At 39.8% G+C, this 24875-nt stretch overlaps 1 protein-coding gene across 2 annotated transcripts in view; it reads right to left on the bottom strand.

Annotated features, from left to right (window-relative positions):
* Window positions 1-24875, bottom strand: part of pip5kl1 (phosphatidylinositol-4-phosphate 5-kinase-like 1) — a 39843-nt gene that overhangs the window by 4411 nt on the left and 10557 nt on the right. For both annotated transcript variants that reach the window (XM_035951227.2, XM_035951228.2), the window contains 8 exons: window positions 16960-17169; window positions 12463-12513; window positions 12203-12357; window positions 11447-11571; window positions 10921-10955; window positions 10771-10826; window positions 8882-8994; window positions 8431-8593 (listed from right to left, as the gene is read on the bottom strand). In XM_035951227.2, the coding sequence (XP_035807120.2) occupies window positions 8431-8593; window positions 8882-8994; window positions 10771-10826; window positions 10921-10955; window positions 11447-11571; window positions 12203-12357; window positions 12463-12513; window positions 16960-17169 (908 nt within the window). The remainder of the gene's footprint in view (window positions 1-8430; window positions 8594-8881; window positions 8995-10770; window positions 10827-10920; window positions 10956-11446; window positions 11572-12202; window positions 12358-12462; window positions 12514-16959; window positions 17170-24875) is intronic.

Here is a 24875-nt window from a genome sequence, read left to right as displayed (position 1 = left end):
GTCTGGACTTGAACAATTCTGTCAGACACTTCATATAAAAAGGTGCGCCTAACTTGCTGTCACGGCTCCCTCCCTGGTTCCCGCATCTGCCCCCCACCTGATCCCCTCCTCCTCCTCCTGCAGTCACTCTCCAACAGCTGGCTGCAATAATCACCATCATCAGTAGAACTCTGGGCAGCCGCAACGCAGCACACCTGTCCATCATCTCCCTCAATAAAAGCTGGCTCCACTTTCCACACCCTGCCAGATAGTAGCTTCAGCTTCATGCTTTCGGCCGACCGCTTGCCGGACCCTCTGGCCCTCCAGCCTGCTTGGTTCTGCCCAGCCACCACGTCCCGGTCCCTTGGACCCACCGGCCTGCCTGGTTCTGCCCAGCCTCTCACGGGACCCTTAGACCCCCATCCCTTCCCTGCCAGTGAGTTTAGTTTAGTTTACTTCCCTTCTTGGTTTTTTCCTTTAGTCTAGGTTTATTGTTTATTTAATAGTTTGTAGTTGGTACTCCTTCCTCTCGTCTTAGTTTGGTCTTGTTTCATTATCTATTTGTGAAATAAATCCCTTTGAAACCTGACTGGTCTGTCTAGTCTGTGCACTTTCTCCTTTGGGTTCTCACCTGCACCCTGACAGTTGCACGATCATTTACAAGAAGACCTGAGGCTGTCAATGCTGCCAAAGGTGGTTTGTTAAAGTACTAAGTGAAGGGTCTGAATCCTCACGTATCTTTGTGTTTCAACATATTGTTTTTCCTTCTTTGATTTGTGACCCACAGTATACAACTGAAGTGGGTACATCCCTGTACAATATCACTTAATGTCATAATTCCAAATTGTAACACCTCTCAATAACTGCATTATTGCTCACTGGCAAAGTAGGGCATTTGCTCTGATAAACAATCAAAAGCATACTTTAGAAAGACTATATTGATAATACAGGCCCCAAAGTAGAAATCTCACTGCAACCAAAGTGAATAAATTTGTAATCACTGTCACACAAGTAAGAAAGCCTATGATCATTGGAAAAAAAACTGAGTACAGCTGTGATTTCCATTTGGCCTAACTGCATTAACGTAGAAAAAAAACAACCTGTGAACAACACAACTTTATCAGTTTTGGACTGAAAGGCTGTGTCTGTCTGCTTGTCTGCATCATGGCTCCACATGGAAATAAAATTGCTGATGGGGCTTCCATGCTTGATTGCTTTAATAAGTATTTTATTGCCTCTGGCTCCTTATTCTCCAGGTTTTCTTCCCCAATAGCCGCTCCTGCCCATAATCCTGTGCCTTCTGTTCCAGTTGCTAGTCACATGTCCATTGGCCCCATGTCTGTTGGTCAACCTTCCTTTAGTTTTCGGTTGTTCTCAGTGGAAGAGGTCAGCAGAGCCCTCCTCTCTCTGGACATAACTAAATATGCAGGCCCAGATCGTTAAGAACCTTTTTTTTTTTTTTTTAAAGTTAGCCACTGATTTTATTGCTAAACCCCTCCAATGTATTTTTAATCTCACTATTACAACAAATTGTATTCCTGAAATTTGGAAGGTTGCTTCTGTTCTACCCCTTTTCAAAGGGGAGGACTCTACCTGCTCTCATTATTGACCCATATCTAAGTTGTCCATTTTGTCAAAGGTCCTCAAAAGTCTAGTTCATGATCAGTTGAAAGTTTTCCACCATACTAACAATATTCTCTCCCCATATCAATCTGGCTTCAGGAAACAACATAGCACTATCACAGCCTCCCTCAAATTCACCAATGATATATTAGACTCGCTGGATCGCAAAAAAAATCTGTACATGCCTCTTTGTTGACCTTTCTCAGGCCTTTGACACAGTGGACCACTCCATTCTGAAGCAGCGGTTGCCTGGTATTGGTTTGTCTGAGCAGGTCGTTGGCTGGTTTTATAATTATCTATCTGACAGAAAACAATGTGTTAATTTTGAAGGCAACTCATCCGCATTGCTAAATGTTTCTACTGGCATGCCCCAGGACTCAGTTCTGGGCCCACTTCTGTTATTTATGTGGTCACTTTGGGCAGACATGTCCCTAATGCAAAACTTCATTTTTATGCTGATGATACAGTCATATACTGCTGTGGCTCCGCCCTTGTTGAAGTCCTTGACAAATTACAGATCGCTTTTAACCTTGTGGAACCTCAGCTCATTGAGCTAAAACTTGTTTTAAATGCTGCCAAAACTAAATTGATTATTTTCTTCAATAAAGCTTTTGTCTTGAAGGAAAGTACCTGAGCCTACTCCTAGAAGTTTATCATTACAAGGTTGTGAGATTGAACTTGTGACCTGTTACAAGTAGCTTGGTATTTTAACTGATGATAGGCTTTCTTTTAAATCTCACATAGAAAACCTGGTAAAAAGATTAGGGTTGAAACTGAGATTCTATTTTCGTCCCAGGTCTTGTTTTTCTTTTGCTGCCAGAAAAAAGTTGGTTGCTTCCATCTTTCTCCCTATGCTTGACTACAGCGACCTTTTATATATGAATGCCCCAGCGAATTGTTTCTGATCTCCGGATTCTGTTTATCATGGCACCTTAAGGTTCATCATGGGTTCACCACTGCATCTTATATGTATGCGTTCAATGGATCTCTTTGGCAACGCGCCGTCTTATGCACTGGTACACTTTTATTTACAAAGCAATCCTAGGTCTACTTCCACATTATTTATGTGATTACATTTGTAAAACCCACAGCAATTATTGTTTACGTTCCAATGATTTGTACTTATTAACCGTGCCAAAGGTTCATTCTGAATTTGGGAAACACTGTTTTAAGTACTCTGGAACTGCCGCCTGTAACTCACAGCAAAACACACTGAATCTAAAGGAACTTGTCACCATTGGAACTTTTAAAAACCGTATGAAAAATTTTGGACTGGAGCCAAGTGTGACCACTGATAAAAATGGGCTTCCAAGGTGTGCCCCAGTAGCATAACAGGTTGAGTGGGTGACCCATAAATATATTCATAGTCCCCGATGCAATGGTCATGGGTTCGAATCCAGCCCATGGCCCTTTGCTACAGGTCCTTCCCCGACTCTTCTCCCCACTCTCCTGTCTCTCCCTCACTGCTGTCCTGTCAATAAAACTGAAAAAGGCCAAAAAACAAGCTTACAAAAAAAGCGGCTTCCAACAGGAAAGGCTGACGGAGTCATTAAAACTCAGAATGGCAATGTACCATGTTGTTACAGCCCACATGGACTACAATGTGACCGTGGACCCCCACCTAAGCCCAGAATGACTCATGGTTTGGAGTTGACCAGGAGAGCCATGGACAGGTAGACTGATCCCACACAGTTGTGTCTTGAAGGTTTGTGCTGAGCCTGGCTAACTTTTTCGGATTGTGCAGCCACCATTAAGCTGGTCCCTTCTCTGCAGTCCAGAGAACCATCCTCTTTACGGTCAGCAATGTTTTTGTTTGCCTTTTTTAACAAATCACTATCTTCGCATGACACAGCAGGCCAAGTCACTGGGCTAAAGGACAGCCTGGTTGCACAGAAGTCATAGAAGTAGATAAAAACCATTGGGTAAAAGTAGTGGATGATGTCAGTGTCTTAAAATCACTCTACCACAGTGAAATAATAAGAGACCAGTAAAGGACCAACAGGTTTTAAAGTACTAACTGGTGCTCTGACAGAATGACAGTGTGGAAAACACTGAAAATGGCATATCTAATGCAGAGAAAAGATCTTATTAACTTCTTATTTAACTTAACATAAAATATACATTAAAGATTTAATACCTTTATCAGGACAAAGATTCAGTTCAGAAACTATCCTGATTCAATGTGAATTGAAGCATTAAGTCCAGAACTAAATAAAAACTAAATAAAACTTTTGAGACAGGGCTTCAAGAGGAATATTACAGCATAATAATCATCCAAAGCACACAATCACACAAGAATTTCTGAAATAAGAAACGAGTGAAAACTATCACTTTATATTTGGTAAACATAAACGGTTAGTTTTTAGTTTTAAATAAGTGAAATTGCCCTATTGTTCAACTTAGAAGTAGTGTAATTACAAATTGGTGATACAATTTAGAACCATTTGACATTTAAATGATAATCCACAGGGGCGTACTCACTTCTGTAGTACGCTGTAGCTCCTAGTGAGAAAGGCAAAACTAACCAGAACACACCACATAAATGGGATTTAGTATGATTTGCAAAGCATAGCTATTAATTCTTCTAGTCATATGGCAGAAACACAGAAAAATAAAAGTTACTTTCTTTCCTATTTTTCAACCATTTTTACAACTCTGGATTCCACTTCGAACCTGCCGTGCTCCTCAGCCATGAAGCCTAGCTGCTCCTCAGCTTTGCTCTCCACTGTCTGACTGCAAGTGCCCATCAGTTTCCCAAATCCCAAGCTGTAGGTATCCTGTAATACCATGTTCTGTCTGACCAACAGTCACAAACCTGACATATGAAATGTAGCATAATGGAGGGATAATGCTGAAAATTCTTAATCTCATGTTTTTGCTTAAAAATGACTGAAACGATTATCAGATGGTGCTGTTTTTAGTTAAGTTATTTGGAACACTATTTATGGTGCATAAAGTGCATGAACAGTTTTTGATGGTTCTTTGAGGCACCACTGAGAGTTCTAGCAGTAACTGTCTGAAGAAATGTTTTTTTAAAGAACCTTTTGCTATAAGCCTGAGTACAAATAACTATTTTTCCTTCAGCCTGCCTCCCCTTGTTTGTGTCTGCACTTGGGTTTAGTTCGTGGTCCCATTTAACAGTTCCTGTGAGGGTTTTCAAAATGTCAGAGGACTACGTATGAGTCAGTTTGACTCTACTTTAGAGTTGTGTGAGTAAGCAGTGTGGTTCCAGAAGCTGTTGGAGTCACAGCCCAGTCTGGCAGTCAGCCTAATTCTCAGAGAGTGAACATCTGTTCACTTGAGCTGCTTGAGTCACACTTGACTGGGAGTCTCAATTTCTGGCTTGGAATTAAGCTTGTGACACTAACACATATTTCTTTGTTTGTAAAATCGATTTTTATCTATTTTGCAGGACATTATTAGGAATTTGAACTAAGTCATCACAAGCAGCGAAATTACTGAGCATCCAGTTATGTGACATTAATGTTTTTGGCCAGCTAACTGTAGTTATGCAATGGGATCTGTTGCAGATTGTGTTTTAGCGCTTCTTTGACCTCTTTCACACATTAGATGAGCTCCATGTTTTTGAGCAAAGTACACCCTTTTATTGCTACTGCTCAACTAAAGTTGTCGTCATTTGGTCTGAAACTGTTGCTTTTTCACTTTTCTGCTAAACCACACAAGTACATAAAAAGGTCACACTGCAGTTTCACATTCATTCTCTGCACACCTATCTGTTATGGCTGCACATGTAAACAGGTGCCACTGTTCCATAAATAAAAAAGCAGGCAGATTTATATTTGCCTTACAGTCAGCAAATCCCATTAAAAGACCAGAACAAATAATGTTAGTGAGTCTCTCAGTACTCTCTGTCTTCCATATCCTGCCAGCAGCTCTTAGTCAAAAGGACAATAGTTTCTGCTAAAGACAGGTCACAAACAAAATAATTTCTACAATTTCCTAAAGCAGCTGAACACTGTAGATGTTATCATATGTTACTGAAGCATACATTTGTTTGGGAATATTTTAATCTGTGGATTACAATAATACACATTCGGTGTTGTGGGTTTATGTGTTCAATCCCAGATTTTAGCTTCAAGCCAATCATACGCTCACCTTACAGCACACCCTTACATGCTTCACTGACTCTCCCTGGCCATAATCATAGAGGGAAGCAGTTTTGAAGTCCCACGACTGACAAGACAAGTGGAAGAACAGAAAGATCGAATCTGTGCGACAAGCGAATGGAAGTCTATAGTTCCCACGAGGGACTCGATCTCTGTGAACGAATCATTCAAAAACGTCACATCATTACCAGACTGGTTGTCCAAAGACTATTCGCTACTAGGCCCCTAAAATGTTAGAAAAGTTTAAAGTCACAAAAACACCGAATTTAAATAAAGCTTTGACTTGAAGTTTCTAGAATGTTAAAAAGGTGTTTTTCTTGCCACTGTCGCCTTAGGGCTTGCTCTGGGGGTTCAGACATATGGGTTCTGTAAAGCGTCTTGACACAATCTGACCTGTAATTGGCGCTATATAAATAAAACTGAATTGAATTGAATTGAATCGAATGAAAGTATGTCTGTTAAAGCCTTCCTTGACAAAAGTGCATTTTCCTCTTGTTACATAACCTGTACACCGTGTTCCAAAAGTTCGTTTTCCCCCCTGGACAACATGTTTAATTGTTTGTCACCAAAATGGGTCACACCTGGTTAATCAGGTACTGTCTGGTTGTTTGTCTGGCCAAACTGTCAGATCCCAGTAGATACATTTCTTGCTTGACCAAATTTTGGAAGTGTAGTTACCATGGCCAAGAGTAAGGGTGGAAAAGCTACTCTTTCAGAGTCTGTGATTTGTGCACAGGCCAATGCGCTTCAAAATGCAGGAAAAACTCATCAGCAGCTAGCTCAAGCCCTTGGCAGAAGTGGTGGCAAAGGTACAACAAAGAACGATCCTTCAAAGACTTGCCTCACTCAGGAAGTCTTTCTGGCCAACTGCAAGAGCCAAGGATCTGATCAGAAAGGCTAAGGGTAAAAGGCACCAGTCATGCTGGCAACTCAGTCAGAGGCTGAGAATGGCTTTTACAAATAAGTACAGAACACTGACTCCAAAAGACTGGGAGAACTGGATTTTCTTTGATGAATGCCCTCTCTACTTATTTCTGTGGCAAAACAACCATATCCATAAAGATGATGGTGAAGAAGTACCAACTTCTGAGCAAGTGAAATTCAGTGAACATAGTATGGTTTGGTGGGCTACGTCTGCTTCAGGTCTCTCAGAGCTGCACACTGTGTCTCAAGGTACCACTGTTAATGCACAATATTATATCAACAACATTCTAGAAAAGGTACTACTTCCAGTTTTGGTCAGGAAGAAAATATCAGGGCCTGTGACTGAACGGAAAACGTTTAACAGATGTTCAGAATTGGTATTTATGCAAGATAGTGGCCCTGCTCACATTGCCCGTATGACTTAGCAATGGTGTTCCGAGAGTCGACTTGGCTTTCTGCGTAAGGAAGAATGACCACCCAACTCCCCTGACCTCAACCCAATTGAGAACTGTTGGGGAATCCTGAAGAGTCGCATCTTTACCAGTCCACCACCGACCTCCATGAAACATTTTTACCTCGAACTTCTGCTGTTTTTCTGCCACGTTTTTCACTCTTCCATTTAATGATAAACCCACGCTTGTGGTGTCTGCACCAGGAACCAGCTCATTATGCTGAAGCTGGATGGAATGGCAACCAGAGCAACAGCAACACACATTCCTCCAGAAGTCAGAGAGGGAACAAAATGAGGAGGGCATAAAGCTGCAGCCATGCAACAAAAACTGATGGAGAAGAGGAAATATAGCCTGTTTCTTCCTTCTGTCATCATAGACAATGTAAGTTGGACAATAACATAGACAAGCTAGTGGCCTTAGTGAGATATCAGGAGGACTTCTGAGAGAGTGCAGAGATATGAAAAAAATACTAAATCAGAATCTCTACTATTGGTGGTTTTCAGACGGTTTGAATGGACAGTAAGACGGAAATGAGGGCTTGCCACTTTTATTATAAATGCCCCTCTCCAGTTATTGATTAAACCCCTAAAAACTCATCTTTGTGTATGAATGTTACATATTTAGATTTTTTCAATGACAATAGTCCCTTCCTGCATTAAAACTGCTTAGATGTAACTCATCATCATTATGTGCCGTTCTATGAAGTCCGTGTCCCTCCCTACACCCACCCCTCTGCTACCTGCTGCAGCTGAAGCACACCAGCTCACCTATAGCTCTGCTCAAGCACTGTAAAATGACTACATGCTTGAACCAGAAACTGATTCTGAAGAAGAGCAATGATATAGACAGCTCCACGCTGTGAGCTGACAGGATTCATTCTTTAGGTTTGTTACCTGTGAAACCCTGGAAGTCTGAATCTATGTTTTTGAGACTGTCATTGGTATACTGCAGCTTCAAGAAGGAACTGCTTATTCTGCTCATGACATGGCTACCAGTATATAAAAGAAACAACCCATGGACATGCTATCAAGGTAAAAACAAAAAACAAAAAAACAAAGACAAACAAACATCATTTCGACTGGAAAGATTCTTTAAAAACAAATGTTAGCACCTTGGTCACACTGAAATGAAGAAAAGGTTATTAAGTCCAGATACTGAAATGGTGGCAGTGGGGCTACATCTATACTGCCTGTATGACTGCTCTAACGGCCACTAGACTACTACTCTAATTGCACTACATATGAAAAATAAAGGGACTAAAATTGGGTCCACTGACTAAAAAAATTTCAAGAATCACCGTCATAAATCCCAGGAAAGATACTTACTTTTTGGTTCTCATGATGAGTGTAGCAAAGGAGAGACCTTGGTGGCGCTCATCATGGTGTAAGGGCTGATGGGCCAGCAGGAGACTGTAGTCCAATACATTGAGCCTGCGAAGGAAGTGGGTGTCGATCTCAACCTGCCGCAGAAGCCAGGGACGCTGCTGGTCTGCACACATACATACAACACATATCATTACAGTACTAAATAATACTGTACAGAGATACATGCACTAGAATTTCCTTCCATATGTCTCTATATATTACTGCTGGCACATTATTGCAATTGAATTGTTATGACAAAGACAAGTGAGGAATGCACTTGGGTTGATGTTGACTGGCCTGAAAGGGATGCAGCAATGCTATCGTTACTACTAATACATAACCTTGTTAACATTGTTAACCATGTTGTTTTTACCAGGTAAAAAAAAAAAAAGGTAAAAAAACAGTTCATTACCAAGAGTAATGAACTGGCCTTCAAAGTTGAGGTCTTTGAGAACCACAATGATCTGGCTTCCCTCCGGTGCAGGCTCTGTCCAGCGGCTCACCTCGCAGCCCTTAATGTCGTACCTGGCAACAACGAACACACATCAAACCACACTAACAGGCCACACTGTCATTAATACAAGGTGTGATCAAAATGGTTCTGTTGTATTCACACAAAGCAAAGTACAGTCACACACATACAACTTGTGCGAGCAGTCGAGCTGTCATTAGTCAGGATTCCACACGGCATCGCATGATCCCCACCTGGACCTGTGTTACATGTGCTTTTGTCATCACAAGTAGGTGTGAATTTGCGATTTCACCGTCAACCTCAAACTTTCACAGAGAGCAAACGATACATTTAGTGTCAGTCAGTAGCTGGGATGATCCAACGTTCATGTGGAGGATTATCACTGGTGATGAGAGGTGGGCCAGCGACACTGACCCAGAGATTAAACAGCAGTGGAAGAGGCCACAGTCTCCAGTACTAGAGAAGATGCTTCAGGTCAGGAGCATACGTGTCACTTTTTATGCTCCTAGGGTTGAGCACCATGAACTCCAGGATCAGACTGTCAATACAGAGTTCTACATAATCTTCTGAGGGCCATCGACCTGAACTGTGGCATAATGGCATTTAGGTGCTCCATCAAGAAACAGGTCTGCTCTTGGAATGCAAATTTCAAACAATTTTCTTAAGCAATAGTTGTCCACAATCAATAAATTAATCATTACAATAAATGAAATACATCTGAAAACACCTACACTACAAAGATGTTTCTGTTCTATTGGCTGTGCTACTGAAATCTGTCACGATGGCCTAGCTGAACTCCCATCATGTTTTCAGCCTTACAAACACTAAATACCACCTCACCCATAACAACAATCATAATTCAAACACGACACAACTGAAAAAACAATCACAATCACAATTTGTGCTTGCCAATATAGATCTGCCTTTAGTCCAGCAGTCTGCCTCCACAGGTTGCTATAGCATTAAAAATAACATACGAGCTTCAGGCTTCCAACTAATTTAGTAAGGAGAGGCACCATTTGGTCTTGTAACCAGGTACTTCAGTTAATACATTTTTAATTGGTTAAATTATTAACTGTAATTAACAATTACTCATGAACCTAATTTCTTAATTTGGTCATAGCATGTTGAAAACACACAAGTCTTTTAGCTCCACAAATGCAATCGTAGCTCCATATCCACCAGACTTTGACTCATTCATCTTACCACAACAAAATCCAAGTTAAATGGTCACCGTTTTGACACTTTGTCAAAAACATCCAGAACACTCTGTAGGTGGTGCTTGCCACACTTACACCTCTCTTCTCATTTCTCAGTTTGTACATGCTCAGTTCTTTTCCTCAAGTCCTCCCCTCTTGTCTTAAATCCTCCGACCAGAGATGCAAGTGAAGCAGGAGAAGAAGAGATATAGAGAGAGGAGTTGAAGCAACAAAAGGAAACCATCATTTCAAAGCTATCTAAAAAGTATGATGTATGATGCTGCATCATCTGCCCATTGTTTTGTTGCAGCCTACTGCTGTATTTTATGATTCCTGAAAGACCAGCAGAACTTTGCTCATGATAACTTACAATATATATTTATTAATAATTCACTGCTCAGCAGGGCACCATATGACAAGAATGAATGAACATCAGATTTGTTTGTTTTTATTTAACATACACACATGCTGTGAAATGTAAAACAGGTGTGACACACAAAAAGGTACAATCCAAGAGAGACTTTGATTGAGTGATATAGGGTTTTTGCTTTTTATAGGCCCAACGTCTGTTTTAATCGCACCTTGTTCTGTCCATGCTTTGTATGTCTGTGACTGGACAATCCAACTTACCTGGCATGGATTCGATCATCTGGATAAAACACACTTTGCATCACAATGAAGTACTTCTGCAAAGGAAATATGAAATAAAAAATGAGTTCTACATTGCATTGTGACATCCTCTAATTCTAGTGAAGAACAGTGATAAAATATGATCGGTACCTTGCGCCTGCGTGGGATTTGGATCCTGTGAACACCTTAAAAAAAGGGTGAAATCACTCAGTCTAGTCAGTAAAATTAGCATTAATTCAGAGTCTTGTTCCACTTGATGAACATGAGTAAATATTCACTGTCTTTTATCACTGGTTTGGTTCAGAGAAAACATCAATCACTGTGGCTGCTACTTAAAGGTAGAAAGCACTTTGCAACCTTGATTTGAAAGTTGCCACATAAATTGGATTGATTTTCTTCTTTCTAGTTAGTCACTGGTTACTGTTACATTTAAACATGTAAATAATGCACAGAAGTGATCATTATGTTTGTGATTCACATGTAGTGGAAATGATTTAAGTCTGCAGCAACATTTTTCTATAATGTTAAATAAGCTCTCAGTGTTTAATCAAAAGTATGAGAAAATGACACTAACACAGCCTGTCTATAAAGATGTACTAGTCAGTATTATTACAGTGGACATTTCAGTTAGTCCAGCCTCTACTGAAGCCTTGAGGATGGTGCGTTTGTTTAGTACCTAAGAACTTGACGAGCAGTGAATGCGGGTATTTCCTCAGATGCTCCATGTAGATCTTCAGGTTGGCCAGAAGGAATTTAATTTCCCTTTTGTTCTGGGTCTTCAAAAAGAAGCGTTTGTCATTTCTAGAAATTCAAAAGCACACCGTAAGTAATACAGACTTTGACCCACTTTACAATGAAAAGTTGTTGTTTTTATTCCATAAATAGTGTCTAATATAAAGAGTGGCATCGTCCTGCTTTCTTACACCTCTGCGGTCCTGCATGTGTGAGGTGATTTTTTGTTATACCTGGGTGAGACGTTTCGGGATTAGGAGACAGTTGGGGTTTGAAATACATTTTAGCACTTGAGCTTTGGCAAACAGTAAATCCGATGAAGTTTAACCCCTTGACGCCTGAATTTATTTAGAATTAAATAAACATTTTTTTGCGTGTTTTTGCTTTCCAGCTGATGCTTTTATCTATTACACATAGAACATAGATATATAGATATATAATCATAATAACAGATACATAATAATTAGGTCCCACTTCGACCGGTCCTACGAGAAACCAGTGCTTGCAAAAAGTTCCGAGGTACGTATTGAATATGCACAAACTGGCATTGAGGGAATGGATGCACTATCTCGGCTGCAGTCTGAATGAAAGTGGTATGTTGTGAATTTGCGATAATAAATTCAAGGGGTTAATTTCTAACAAAAACAATGGAACAGTGAGTGTGAGTAAGTGAGTCAACAGCTGGTGTGTTCTGACTCACGTCAGGAAGAAGTCAGCCTTGCTCTTGGAGTTGCTGATGAACTGAAGGTAGCAGTTTTCAGAGCAGAGCGACTGCTGATACTCCTGCTCTGTCATTCCTAAAGAGCCACGCAGGCTGGCAAACACTGGGCCAGCAAACGTCTCCATTGTAAAGTCCTACACGACGACACACACACACACACACACATATATGCAACAACATAAGCAGGTGAAGCATTTAATATAAAAAGTCATTTGGGTGCTGTTATTTCTTGCACCTACCTTATGAATCTGTGTGACCTCTAATGTGAAATCATCATCTGACAGTTCATTCTAGAGCAGGAGAAAGAAGAAACATTCGTGAAGAGGGGTTGATAATTTAGTATTGAGTTACATATATTCCTGCTCTTTAGATTTGCAGAATGTAGTACATGCAATGGAAAATGATACCAATATCAACTGCTTTTTAAACATCTATTTACTGTCACAAAAAAATTAAAAACATGTTCAATGGCAATTATTAACTGTACCCTTCTCATCCTGCAGTGAGTGTGATGTATATAATGTAAATAAACACTAAATTCTAAAGTCAGTGTCCTGTACAAAAGGTATGTACATGTGTTGTATCTAGTTCCAAAAACACAACAGAGGGGTGATATACATCAACCTGCTGAGGCAGCAGAGTGTGCTGGACTGGGATTAGGGTGAAGCAGCAGCATATGGCTGTGTTTAACTGCGACTGTTCAGTCAGCAGCAGCACAGTTGACACTGTACTCCACCCTGCGGCATAAGGCCTTGTTCAGAAGGGGGTCAACTGTGCTATTTGTACATTTGTTGGTGCTTGGTGTAAATAACATTCTCTTGAGATGTATCTGAGGTATTACTTTTACAGCCCGAACAAGACTAAAGAGAGATTTTAGGTACAGGCTTTAAGGCTCTGATAGAAAAACCGAACACAAAATGAAAATATTCAGTATATATATTCCCAATGTGATCTTCCACTCTGGCTTAAATTTTAGGACTCATGTCAAAAATGTACTTTACACAGTCTAAAAAATTACACTACTGCAGTGCTTTCCAATAACAAAATGAAACTAAGGAAATGAACCTTTTGGAGTCAGAGCTCAGACCTTCACCCAGCAGTGATGCAGCCCTCAGAGAGACATTCACACCAGACCTCCTAAGAATCTGGCTGAGATGAAGCAGCTCTAAGTGGAAGAACAGTCCAGAATTCCTCCAGAATGCTGCAGATCTGATTAGATCCACAGCTACATGAAACACTGAGGTTGTTGCTACCAAATGAGGGTACTTTACTTTTTCCAGCAACATAAGATGGCTGCTCCCTGTAAACACAGCATGGTCATGTTTTGACCTGATGTCAAGGACTCTTCAACACCACAGAGTGATCTAGGTTTAATTCTATTCCATATATTTAACCCCTTGATGCCTGAATTGCTTTTAAATAAAAATCATTTTTTGTGTGTTTTTGCTTTCCAGCGGATGCTAAAATAAGTGGAGATTGTTAATTTATCTATTACAGATAAAACATAGATATATAGATATATAATCATAATAACAGATACATAATAATTAGGTCCCACTCCGAGCAGTCCTACGAGAAACCAGTGCTTGCAAAAGGTTCCGAGTTACGTACCGAATATGCACAAACCGGCATTGGGGGAATGGATAGGCTATCTCGGCTGCAGTCTGAATGAAAGCGGTACGTTGCAAATTCGCGACAATAGGCATCAAGGGGTTAAAAATTGCTCATCGAGTTAAGATTTTCATAGTTTTATGAGCAAATTTTTGACTACATTTTTATTTATTGTGTCTTGCGATATAACTGCTTATGAAGCTCAGCTTGTGAGCCCTGTCGAAGTCTGTGCAGTAATCCAATAATCAATGGCTGGACAGCAGGGTTGTGAGCAGCAGGCTCTGTGCCACCATCCACCTCAGCTTGTATTCTCCAATGTAGAGTGACCTTTGCTGTTTGATGACTGTATCTGACACACTTTAGCTAGTGATGTAGAAACAATATGCGATTGTTCTTTTTGCTGTGTCTCAACTTGTTGATGCTCTGAAAATCATAAAAAAATTCTAGCATTGCAACTCGACACCTTAGTAAAGAGCATGACATTTTAATTCAAATGTCAGCTGTGACACAGTATTTAATACCAACAGTAATACAACATTTTTGACAACATTCACAAACACAAACTACAGAAAAGATAACTGTGCATACTGAACATGTGTATGTGAGTGTTGGATGGCACCACAGAGAAGAGATAAAGATGACTATGCTTGATAAACTCTCCTATCATTGAGCATGATGCAGCACATTTACTGGTAGAAACTGTTTACAAAAAAATAAGACGGGAATGACAGCCTGTCAGTTTTTCAATCATCCAGTGATGATATACACCTGACAAAAAAGGCACTTTATCTCAATGATGCTGCTTACGAATATGCAACATTGTCAAAATGGTCTAACACAACCAGAGAGACAAAATGGACATTTGAGCTGAGAAAGTTCTTTTTCAGGTTTTCTGTCCACAAATTTTGAAAACAGGACAAATACCTGTATATTAAAGGACAGAGGAGAGTGTCACCCTGAGTCACACTAATGCAACATAGAAAACCAGTCTTCATTTGGGCATATTCATGTTCTACTTTTTGGAAATTTGGGGAAGGTATACTACTTTTCAAAAGTTTGGGGTCACCCTGACAATTTCATGGTTTCCATGAAAATGCACGCTTTCATTTATGTGCTAACATAATTGCACAACGGTTTTCTAATCATCAATTAGCCTTTCAACACCATTATCTAACACAATGTAGCATTAGAACACAGGAGTGATGGTTGCTAAGAATCGGCCTCTCTACCATAGTGGTAGAGATTCCACTAACCATCAGCTGTTTCCAGCTAGAATAGTCATTTACCACATTAACAATGTCTAGTCTGTATTTCTGATTCATTTAATGTTATCTTTATTGAAAAAAAAAAATGCTTTTCTTTGAAAAATAAGGACATTTCTAAGTGACCCCAAACTTTTGAACAGTAGTGTAAGCAAAAACCAGAATCTTGCAAAGAATTAATTTGGCAGATTTTCATGATAAGAGCTCTGTGTGAGGTGGTGCAAATATTTACAGAAACAGCGTCATAATCTGCCCTCCCAGCCTTTCCGTTTCCACTGCAGTGTAGGATCCAGCCTACTGAGCAGCCTTGCAGAGTACTGTGCTCTCTGACTGTCTTTCATGTTACCAACTGTTACCATTGTTACTACATGTACCAAGTTTTACGCCTATATTGGACTTTTGGCAAATCTGCACCAATAAAAGAATGCCAAAGTAGCCATGAGCAACTGCAGTGCAGCTTGCACCCATGGAGGTACAAACTGTCACAGGACTATTTTTGTACCAAAGAATGTTTAAAAATCAGATGATTCTCAGGCTCTGTCTTCTACAGTTATAAGAAACACTATTTTCTATTGTCTCTGTCAAAGCAGACTTATGGATGTTTGTTGGCAAAGGATCAAACATTATAGATATCTTTGAAGAGTGAAAGCCGCATGAGGCAATAACTTCTACATCATGTGAAAAAGCGTCCTTCTGAACTTTGTTCAAACCCACAAAACAAAAAAGAAAAATATCGTTCCAAATTCCAGTGTAGAACCTAAAGTTTCCAAAGGTGCCAAATGTGTCAGATGGAATGGTGAAATTTATTTTAAGTGGTTCTAAAGACATCTGGAACATTTCTACAAATATGTGATGGCTCATTCTCAAAAAAACACACAAGAAAGGTGCAAAAATGTCAATCAGTTATCAGAGAACAAATTGGTTGCAATCTCTGAAAAGCTGTTGTTGCAGTGTTTCTTTTAGTGTAATCATCATATAATGTAGATTTAATGGGGATGAGATAATTTGAACAATCCTAATGCTATGTAAGGGAAAATAAAAGGGAAAGGTGCATGTATATTAAGGTGTTAATCATCTGTATGAGGTGTGCAGTACTGCTGCTACTCCAGCTGCTGATAAGAAGCCAGATCAGCAACACCAGTATCCAGCTGTCACTTTCACCTTACTCACCATCTCTGAACAACATCCAAACCCAGTAGCTGCTCTGGGGCCCCCAGACCCACAGGGGCTCGGGTCAAAACACCCACTGCTATTGTATTCTATGAAGTCATGCATCAGTTGCAAGTTAACACACGTCATCGCATCAGCAGCTATACTGTTATGTGTCATAACAACACCTATGGAGAGCCTCCCTATTATTAATGAACCACACCTTACAGCCCATGTGATTTTAAATTCAAATACATCCATAAGAATACAGAGTAGGTTTATACACTACTGTTCAAAAGTTTGGGGTCACTTAGAAATGTCCTTATTTTTCAAAGAAAAGCATTTTTTTTTTCAATGAAGATAACATTAAATGAATCGGAAATACAGTCTAGACATTGTTAATGTGGTAAATGACTATTCTAGCTGGAAACAGCTGATTTTTAATGGAATATCTCCATAGAGGTACAGAGGAACATTTCCAGCAACCATCACTCCTGTGTTCTAATGCTACATTGTGTTAGCTAATGGTGTTGAAAGGCTAATTGATGATTAGAAAACCCTTGTGCAAGTATGTTAACTCATGAATAAAAGTGAGTTTTCATGGAAAACATGAAATTGCCTGGGTGATTCCAAACTTTTGAACGGTAGCATAAATGTCGTGTGTGTGCAGAGATAAAGGTAACTGAAATGTTGCCTCTGCTGAAGCCCACTCACTGTTGGTGCGTTGTCAACGGTGCTTTGGATGGCTGCAGCCAAGCCCTCCTTCATCATACAGGTCAGGCTGTAGAATTCATGCTCCTGATCGATCTCAAACAAGCCCAGAAGTTTCCACTGCTGCCTCAGGCCTCCCCACCTCCTCCTCTTTACTGAGCGCTGGCGGTGAGCAGACATCCCCGGTCCACCTGCAGTCACTGACATCTCCATCTGGGATACAGAAAGACACACAGATCCCGAACATGTGACTGCTGCAGTCACCTGATGCTGCACTGTCAACGCAGAGGAGGTTTGCAAAGCTCTGGCAAAAAGAAATCAAAGAATAGTGGAGGCCAGAGAGGCCAGTGACAAACACAAAAGACAGCTGACTGTCAGTTGAGTCTTTAACAGGGTAACTATGGAGACCAACACAAAGGGATAAAAGCTTCATGGGCTGTGCTCTGGTTAATGGCATAATGCTCATGCTCCGACTACCACATCCCGTCAATAAAACACATTTTAGATGTGCAGCCATATATATATTTACTACAGTAAATGGAGAAACAGACAGAAAACGTAAAACAATGGTATATTAACAAGTGCATTAGACAGAGACAGAAAGACACAAGTGGACAACATTGGTGCAAATGTAAAATGCAAACACTCTTCACTCAAAACCCTCTCACATCGAAGTTTCTTTGTTTGCTGAAAAATGCTGTCTGACCAAAAACTTTTTTTTTCCCTGAGAATTCTACTCAACTCATTAAGGTAATATTCTAAATACTTTTCATTCCTAACAAAACCAGCACTGAAGGTTTCCACTAAAAAGACTGTGACTGTATCAAAGCCTGACAGAGAATAATTCCTCTGGACCACAGAGCTCCATTGATGTCCAAAAAACTATTTAAAACAAATCAATGAGTCACACTACTGCACTGGGTCATGTGTACTTTTATAATCATGAACACACACTGTTTATTTTGACTCGCCTGAACTACTCATGAGAGCATCAAATGTGGATCAACTGGCAGCTGACAGTAGTTCCTGCAAATGTATTATCTCAAAAGCTGGTGGGCAGCTGGTGTGGGAAATTACTGAGCCTTTTAAAAACATCAACTACATATTTTATGGCTTAAATTACAGTTTTTTTTTAGTATTCTGGTTGTCAGTTGAATTGAAAGATCAATCTGTGGAATATTTTCATGATGACCTAATTATTTTGTCACAAATGGAGTCCAGAGTGACATCTTTTTGTCCAAACAAAATCCTGAACAGAACAATACTTAAACAGTTTGAAGAAATGCCAGACCAAGAAAAGCAACTAAAAAGTGACTATTCTGGATTTTTGTCTTTAATTGTTTAAGTCTTTATTTTGACTTAAACAATTAAAAGATTAATGAAGTCTGGGCGCCCAGATAGCTCAACAGGTTTTGGTGACCCATGTACAGAGGCTTCCCTGATACAGCAGCCCGGGTTTGACTCCTGCTTGCAGCCCTTTGCTGCATGACTTCAACCCACTCTTCTCCCTCCTTTCCTGTCCATCTCCACTGCACCTACCAAATGAAGCCATAAAAAGGCCAAAAAAATAACTTATTTGATGTCAAGATTTTACAAACTGAATATGTGACATTTAAAAACACCAGAAAGTCCAAGTTAGCATGTCAAATTTAATTCAGCTCCTCTTTAACTAGTGACTTTCAAGCTACTTTCATTCTTTGTTTTAATCCTAATTTTTGGTAATTATTTCTCATAAACCAGAGCTGATGTTTGAGTTAAAGCTGAGCCTGCTGCCTGTGCTCCCTATGCCATCTTCCTTCGCAACTGCAACCACATCACAACATTAAGTCCTTTTGTAAGTTACCCAGCAACGCTATTGGGCAGCTCCATAGCAACAAGCATGATGCAACGCTCCTTGCACTTTTGAGCATTTCTCTCTGTTCTTCTCCAGTGACGCTCGCTGCTTCACTTTGCATTTGACCGTGAAACAAAAGCTTCCTGTGTGATCACAACCTTTTGCGATGCTGTTTGATGGTGTGTTGGTCCTGAGCATTCAGGCTGCTGTTGTTGGAACACAGCACATCTTTAAGAGAGCACTTCAGTAAAGTGCATTATAGTCATTACTTCATTACTACTTCAGAGCAAGTGCATGTTCAAACAGAGAATGCCTGAGGTAGACAAAGAAAATGCTCACTTAAAATCATTCTGTTTCAGATGCTGCCTTGTGTTATGAAAGTGGAACATAGGAAAGCTTATTTCACTTTTTACATACTAAAATATACTATAGAGGTTGAAAAGGCTAAAAACTAGCCACCTTTCATGGACAATGCAGTGTACATGTTATGTTGAAAGTGTTTGTAACAAGTACAAACGAACATGAGATTTGTTGAAAGACCCAATAGACAGGTATGCAAATAACCGTAAAGTTGAAACCTTCACTAATCAATGATTCAAATTAACAACTGATAAAATTAGTGTGTCTATCCCCAACTTTTTTCCCACCTGCTCCTGCTCCTGGCTACATGAAAGACAATAATTTCAGAATTCAAACTAGACAGGTCTAAATGCATAACTGTAAAAATGATGTTTAACAACATTAATAAGAAAATATTGCCTGGACAACCAGGAGCTTGCATAGTTTTTGTACTGATGCAGAAAAGACACATTTCCACTCAATACTATTTGCATGCGGACACTTGCATTTCATTGGTATAATTCAAGTCAACACTACATTGTAATGTAATGCATATTTCAGAGGTGCACCGCACTCACAGATAAACATTTATAAAGAGCTTCTCTTGCAGCTATGACAAGAAGAAATCTCAAACTAACATGAAACAATGTTAACAATGTTGTTTACAACAATTAAGTAGTATAATGTTGAAACATCCATTATCTATATAGCTCAATCCTCATTAGGGTTGTGGGGGGCTGGAGTCTATCCCAGCTGACTTAGGGTGAAGGCAGGGGACACCCTGGACAGATCACCAGTCTATCACAGGGCTACATATAGAGACAAACAATCACACTCACATTCACACCTATGGACAATTTAGAATCACCAATTAACCTCAGCATATTTTTGGACTGTGGGAGGAAGCTGGACAACCTCGAGAAAACACATGCATGCACAGGGAGAACATGCAAACTCCATGCAGAAAGATCCCCGGAAGGCAAACCAGGTATCTTCTAGGTGCAAGGCGAAAGTGCTAACCACCAAGCCACTGTGCAGCCCCAGACACATATCAAACACTGTAAATGAAGCATGCCATGTTAACTACTACCAGTTTTTTTATTTGTGCCAATGGATGCACCGACAACTATCTGTGAATCACTATGATGTTGAAAACATCTTAAAAACCTTAGTGTTCAGTATACTGAAGACTATCTTATAATAAAGAGAACCCCATCTCATAATCAGAATCAGGAATGGGAATGTACACCAGGATTTCGTAATGACAATCTTTAACAGTTAGACAGACTTGGTTTTCCAAAATGAGAAACCACTATGACTCACAGAGCTGAAAATGAGCCAAAAGTCTCGGTACCACGTAGCCATCACAAAGAGATTCTGTATAAAAGCTTCTCTGTAGTATTTTCTGTGACGTTGTGGACAGTCCATATGTCCGTGACGTCAGGGAAATTCCTGAAGAAAGATCCACCTTGATGGTCAGTCCCATACACATGTCTAGTTGCACCTTGATGCAGACGTTAGATGTCTCCCAAGTATAACGTGAACTGAACTACGCATCATCGTTATTTTGAACCACAACCTCACTTAAAACTGGCAGTTACCCTGAGTGATAACAGACAGCACAGACAGCCTTCACGCATTTCAAGATTAACACTGGCATGTCATGCTGAAACTTGTTTGTGTAAATTTACAGTCTGCCACAGACATGAGCTCAAGGATGTGGAATTATAACACACCTGCCTTTCAGAGAGATTTATATTTTGTAAAGGTATGACAAAGTGTTCCAAATAATCTCGCTGGAGAAGAAATGTCTGCAATAGGAGCAGACGGAACAAATGCTTGACCTTTTAACCTAGGGATTTTACAGCTACGAGCTGCATAGTGGCTTGGTGGTTAGCACTTTCACTTTGCAGCTTGAAGATCCCCGGTTCACGTCGAAGCCTTCCTGGGATCTTTCTGCATGGAGTTTCCATGTTCTCCCTATGCATACATGGGTTTCTCTGGGCTCTCTGGCTTCCTCCCACAGTCCAAAATCATGCTCAGGTTAATTGTAAGTGTGAATGTGATTGTTTATCTCTATGTGTATCCCTGTGATAGACTGGTGACCTGTCCAGGGTGTCCCCTGCCTTCACCCTAAGTCAGCTGGGATAGAGATAAAGCAGTATATAGATAATGGATTTTACAACTGCTTTATCTAATATAGAGTATCCATCTCATCCATCCATTATCTATACACTGCTCAATCCTCATTAGGGTCGCGGGGGGGGGGGGGGGGGAGGACACCTGGACAGGTCACCAGTCTGTCGCAGGGCTACATATACAGACAAACAATCACATTCACACCTATGGGCAATTTAGAATAATCAATTAACCTCAGCATATTTTTGGACTGTGGGAGGAAGCTGGAGAACCCAGAGAACCCAGAGAAAACCCACACCATGCACAGGGAGAACATGGAAACTCCATGCAGAAAGATCCCGGGAAGGCCGGGGCGTGAACTGGGGATCTTCTAGCTGCAAGGCGAAAATGCTAACCACTACACCACTGTACGTACAGAGTATCTTCTCATTAAAAAAAAAATTAGAAGGTTGACATATTCTGAAAAAATAACATAACATGGCATCCACAATTTAAGCATCAGTCACTGAGCACCAGTCAAATCAGCAAATCACGAATGCATGCACCATAGTCAGTCTCTCAAAACCACAGATATAGGAGGCTTAGGAACTTTCACTAATGGAGCAGGTGTTGCAACTTCAAAATGAATCACCCGAAAACACATCCATCTTCATCAGAAACTTTTATTAACAGAAAAATCCCCGGTTCAGTACAAGCTTATTTGGTTGCAGCCTGCATACCACACGTCTCTCTTACTCTCCTTCTTAAAGCAACGGCGTTCTCTTTCTAAAGGGCAAGTGCAACAATTTTTCTCTCTCCACAATCAGGTAAGCACTTGTTAAAAGTGAATTGTTTCGTGGTGACCGAACAGCTCAACTGGTTGGGCAGGCGACCCATGAACAGGGCTACTGCCCGACGCAGCATGTCTCTACCCCGACTCCCTACTTTCCTGTCTGCCTCTCAAACTGTACCTATCAAATAAAGCCAGAAAGGCAAAAAAAGTAAATTATTTCAACTGTACACACTGACATAAAACAAAACATATGAAAACAAGATGATATTATATGTTTCAGGGTGCTACACAGGCATCCATACCCCCTTCACTCATACATGGTCATCCCATTTCCAAACATCAAATTCTGTTCAACATCTCTGATTTGCTGGAAACTCTGTAGAATGAAATATCGACACTTTAAAGTCTATCTGTGAAATTTTACCTTGATGTTTCAAATACTTTGCAAGATCTTTGTTTTAATAACCTGTTGACCCAGTTTCAGCATGTTTTTTGCACACTGAAATTTGAGGTCAAGTTTGACAATATCTCAGGAAATATTAAAGATAAAAGCCTGATAAAGCCCTTTTAACTTTTGTTTCTCATCATGTCATTGACTCAAGTTAAAATATGAAAAAATTAAGCCATCTTTGCACATATTAACAAAAAAATGATAATGCAGATGTCAACTACTGATATTTTCTAAACTATATGTAGTTGCATGTCACAATAATACAAAATAAAACATATAGAATACTTTTTAACATGAAATACTTGATTACAAAAATAAAGAGAAAGTAAATTTCATTTAGCTTTCATAACTGATTAAGCAAGAATCACACGTTGTACCATAAAAATTACAGTATTGGTAGATTCCGTCATCCAAGCAGAACAAACTTCTGGAGATTGAGAATGGTTCTCCAAAAATAACATAGATTTTTTTTTTTTGCAAGGAGTCATCAGGATGACATTAGCATAATATGACCATGACTAATGACCATCCCTGTGCTGATAGTGGAATGATTCTGGTGGTAATTATGACAAAAATCTAAATAAGTTTTAAAAACTCAATGTAAATAAGTGTTTTTTTATGTTATTGATCTCTCTGTTTAAGATTGAAACATTTGGTTAATGTTAATGTAATCTTTCTTCTACGTTGACATGACTGAATAAAAATGGCTGTCAGTGCTAAACTAAACTGTCAGATGGAAAAAAAAACAGCCTTACAATTTTGTTTTTATTTTTACTAGCATTGGAATTAAAAACAAAATTATGAAGTCTGTCAAAAAATGTATATCATCGTTTTATTGTCAGTGTTGTAATTATGTCTTTGTTGTTAATTAAGTCTTTCTTTTTGTCCAGTACAATATAAAGGAAGTCAATTTACAAAGCAATGAAAATGAACTCTACGTACACCTTAAATCATATTATCGAAATACTGTACAAAAAATAGTGTGTTATGACAGCAAAACATCCAAACAAACTCAGAGATTTGTGATTATTTTAACTGTGGAGTGACCTACCCTGATAGACATACAGTTCATGCATTAAGACTATATTATAGCCATGTTGGCACATCGCAGTAAATAGCAATGGCTGATGAGCTGTCTATGTGGGCAGCATAAAATTAATACATCATTTTCGTGTTTTGGTTTTAACTGATGTATAGATTAACAATTTGTTCTCCAAAACCTTTCCATTAGTTATCAGATTTTGATTATATATTACACATCATTGATGGTGGATGACGACCTGACTGGCCTGAATGTAGGATAACATGAGAGGAGGATGGCCGAGGGCAAGCTCCTCAGCTGTGCCATCAGGTCTACACCCACGCACACAACAGATGTTACTCTGAGGTAGTTTTGCTTTGGGTGGAGCACCTGAGGCACCGCTCAGTTTTGCTTTGCCACGGGTGTTCGGTTCAGTTTGGTACAAACTAGAGGTAGACCGATATATCGGCCGGCCGATATTTTGGGCCGATATATGGACTTTTTTCAATATCGGCCATCGGCCGATATTTACAAATAAAAAGGCGATTTGTGATCAGGCACCCGTACGGGCAGCTGCCGTGACCACTTTTCCCTTAGAAGGACCCCCGGCACTCAGAGAGCGGAGCATGAGCGGAGCGAGTGAGCCAGGCAACAACAAGCCTAACCCTAACCACTTTCAGGTTACTTTTTAATTGTATTTTTTGTAAACTTTAAGTATTTTCTTTATGTTATTGTACTTTTTCACTTTTTGTGTTCAATAAATGTTAGAGTTCTACTAGTGTATTTAAGTTGTAATATATACATGTATATACTTTTAGTGTTTAAATTGCCTTTTGTAATCAATGTGCTTTAAAAAAAAAAAAAAAAAAAGGATATCGGCCTTAAAAATCGGCTTCTACAATCAGCTTTAGATATCGGCTGAAAATTTTTTTAAAAATCGGTATCGGCCTTTGAAAATCCCATATCGGTCGACCTCTAGTACAAACCACTACATACCAGGAGACCCTGCTAGACCTAAAGCGATGCTCTGACCGAGTCGTGTAGCCATCACAACCTGACTCCTGGGTTGTTTTTTCTTTTGTTTGTTTGTTTTTTGCTTTGTTTATGAAGGATTTCCTGAGCAAAGTTGTACATAGCAGGTTAGTGATGTCCTGTCAATGCTGTGCTCAGCACTGTGACTGCCAGCCAGGGGTGATAGACGATGGCATCATCCATCGGCCCAACCCTAACAGACTCAACACCAATATTTTCCTCTTAACAGGATCATCTGGCACCCTCTGAGTTAACACAATATGTGTTTCTTTAAATGGTGTGTTGTTAAAATGAGTTTGCAGAGAGTCAGAGAGAGTGTTTAAATGTGCGC

This window comes from Amphiprion ocellaris, chromosome 17 (genome assembly GCF_022539595.1).
Source record: "Amphiprion ocellaris isolate individual 3 ecotype Okinawa chromosome 17, ASM2253959v1, whole genome shotgun sequence".
NCBI classification, from domain to species: domain Eukaryota; kingdom Metazoa; phylum Chordata; class Actinopteri; family Pomacentridae; genus Amphiprion; species Amphiprion ocellaris.
The sequence above is the reverse complement of the archived record's forward strand: the minus strand, read 5'-3'. Positions and strand labels throughout refer to the sequence as shown.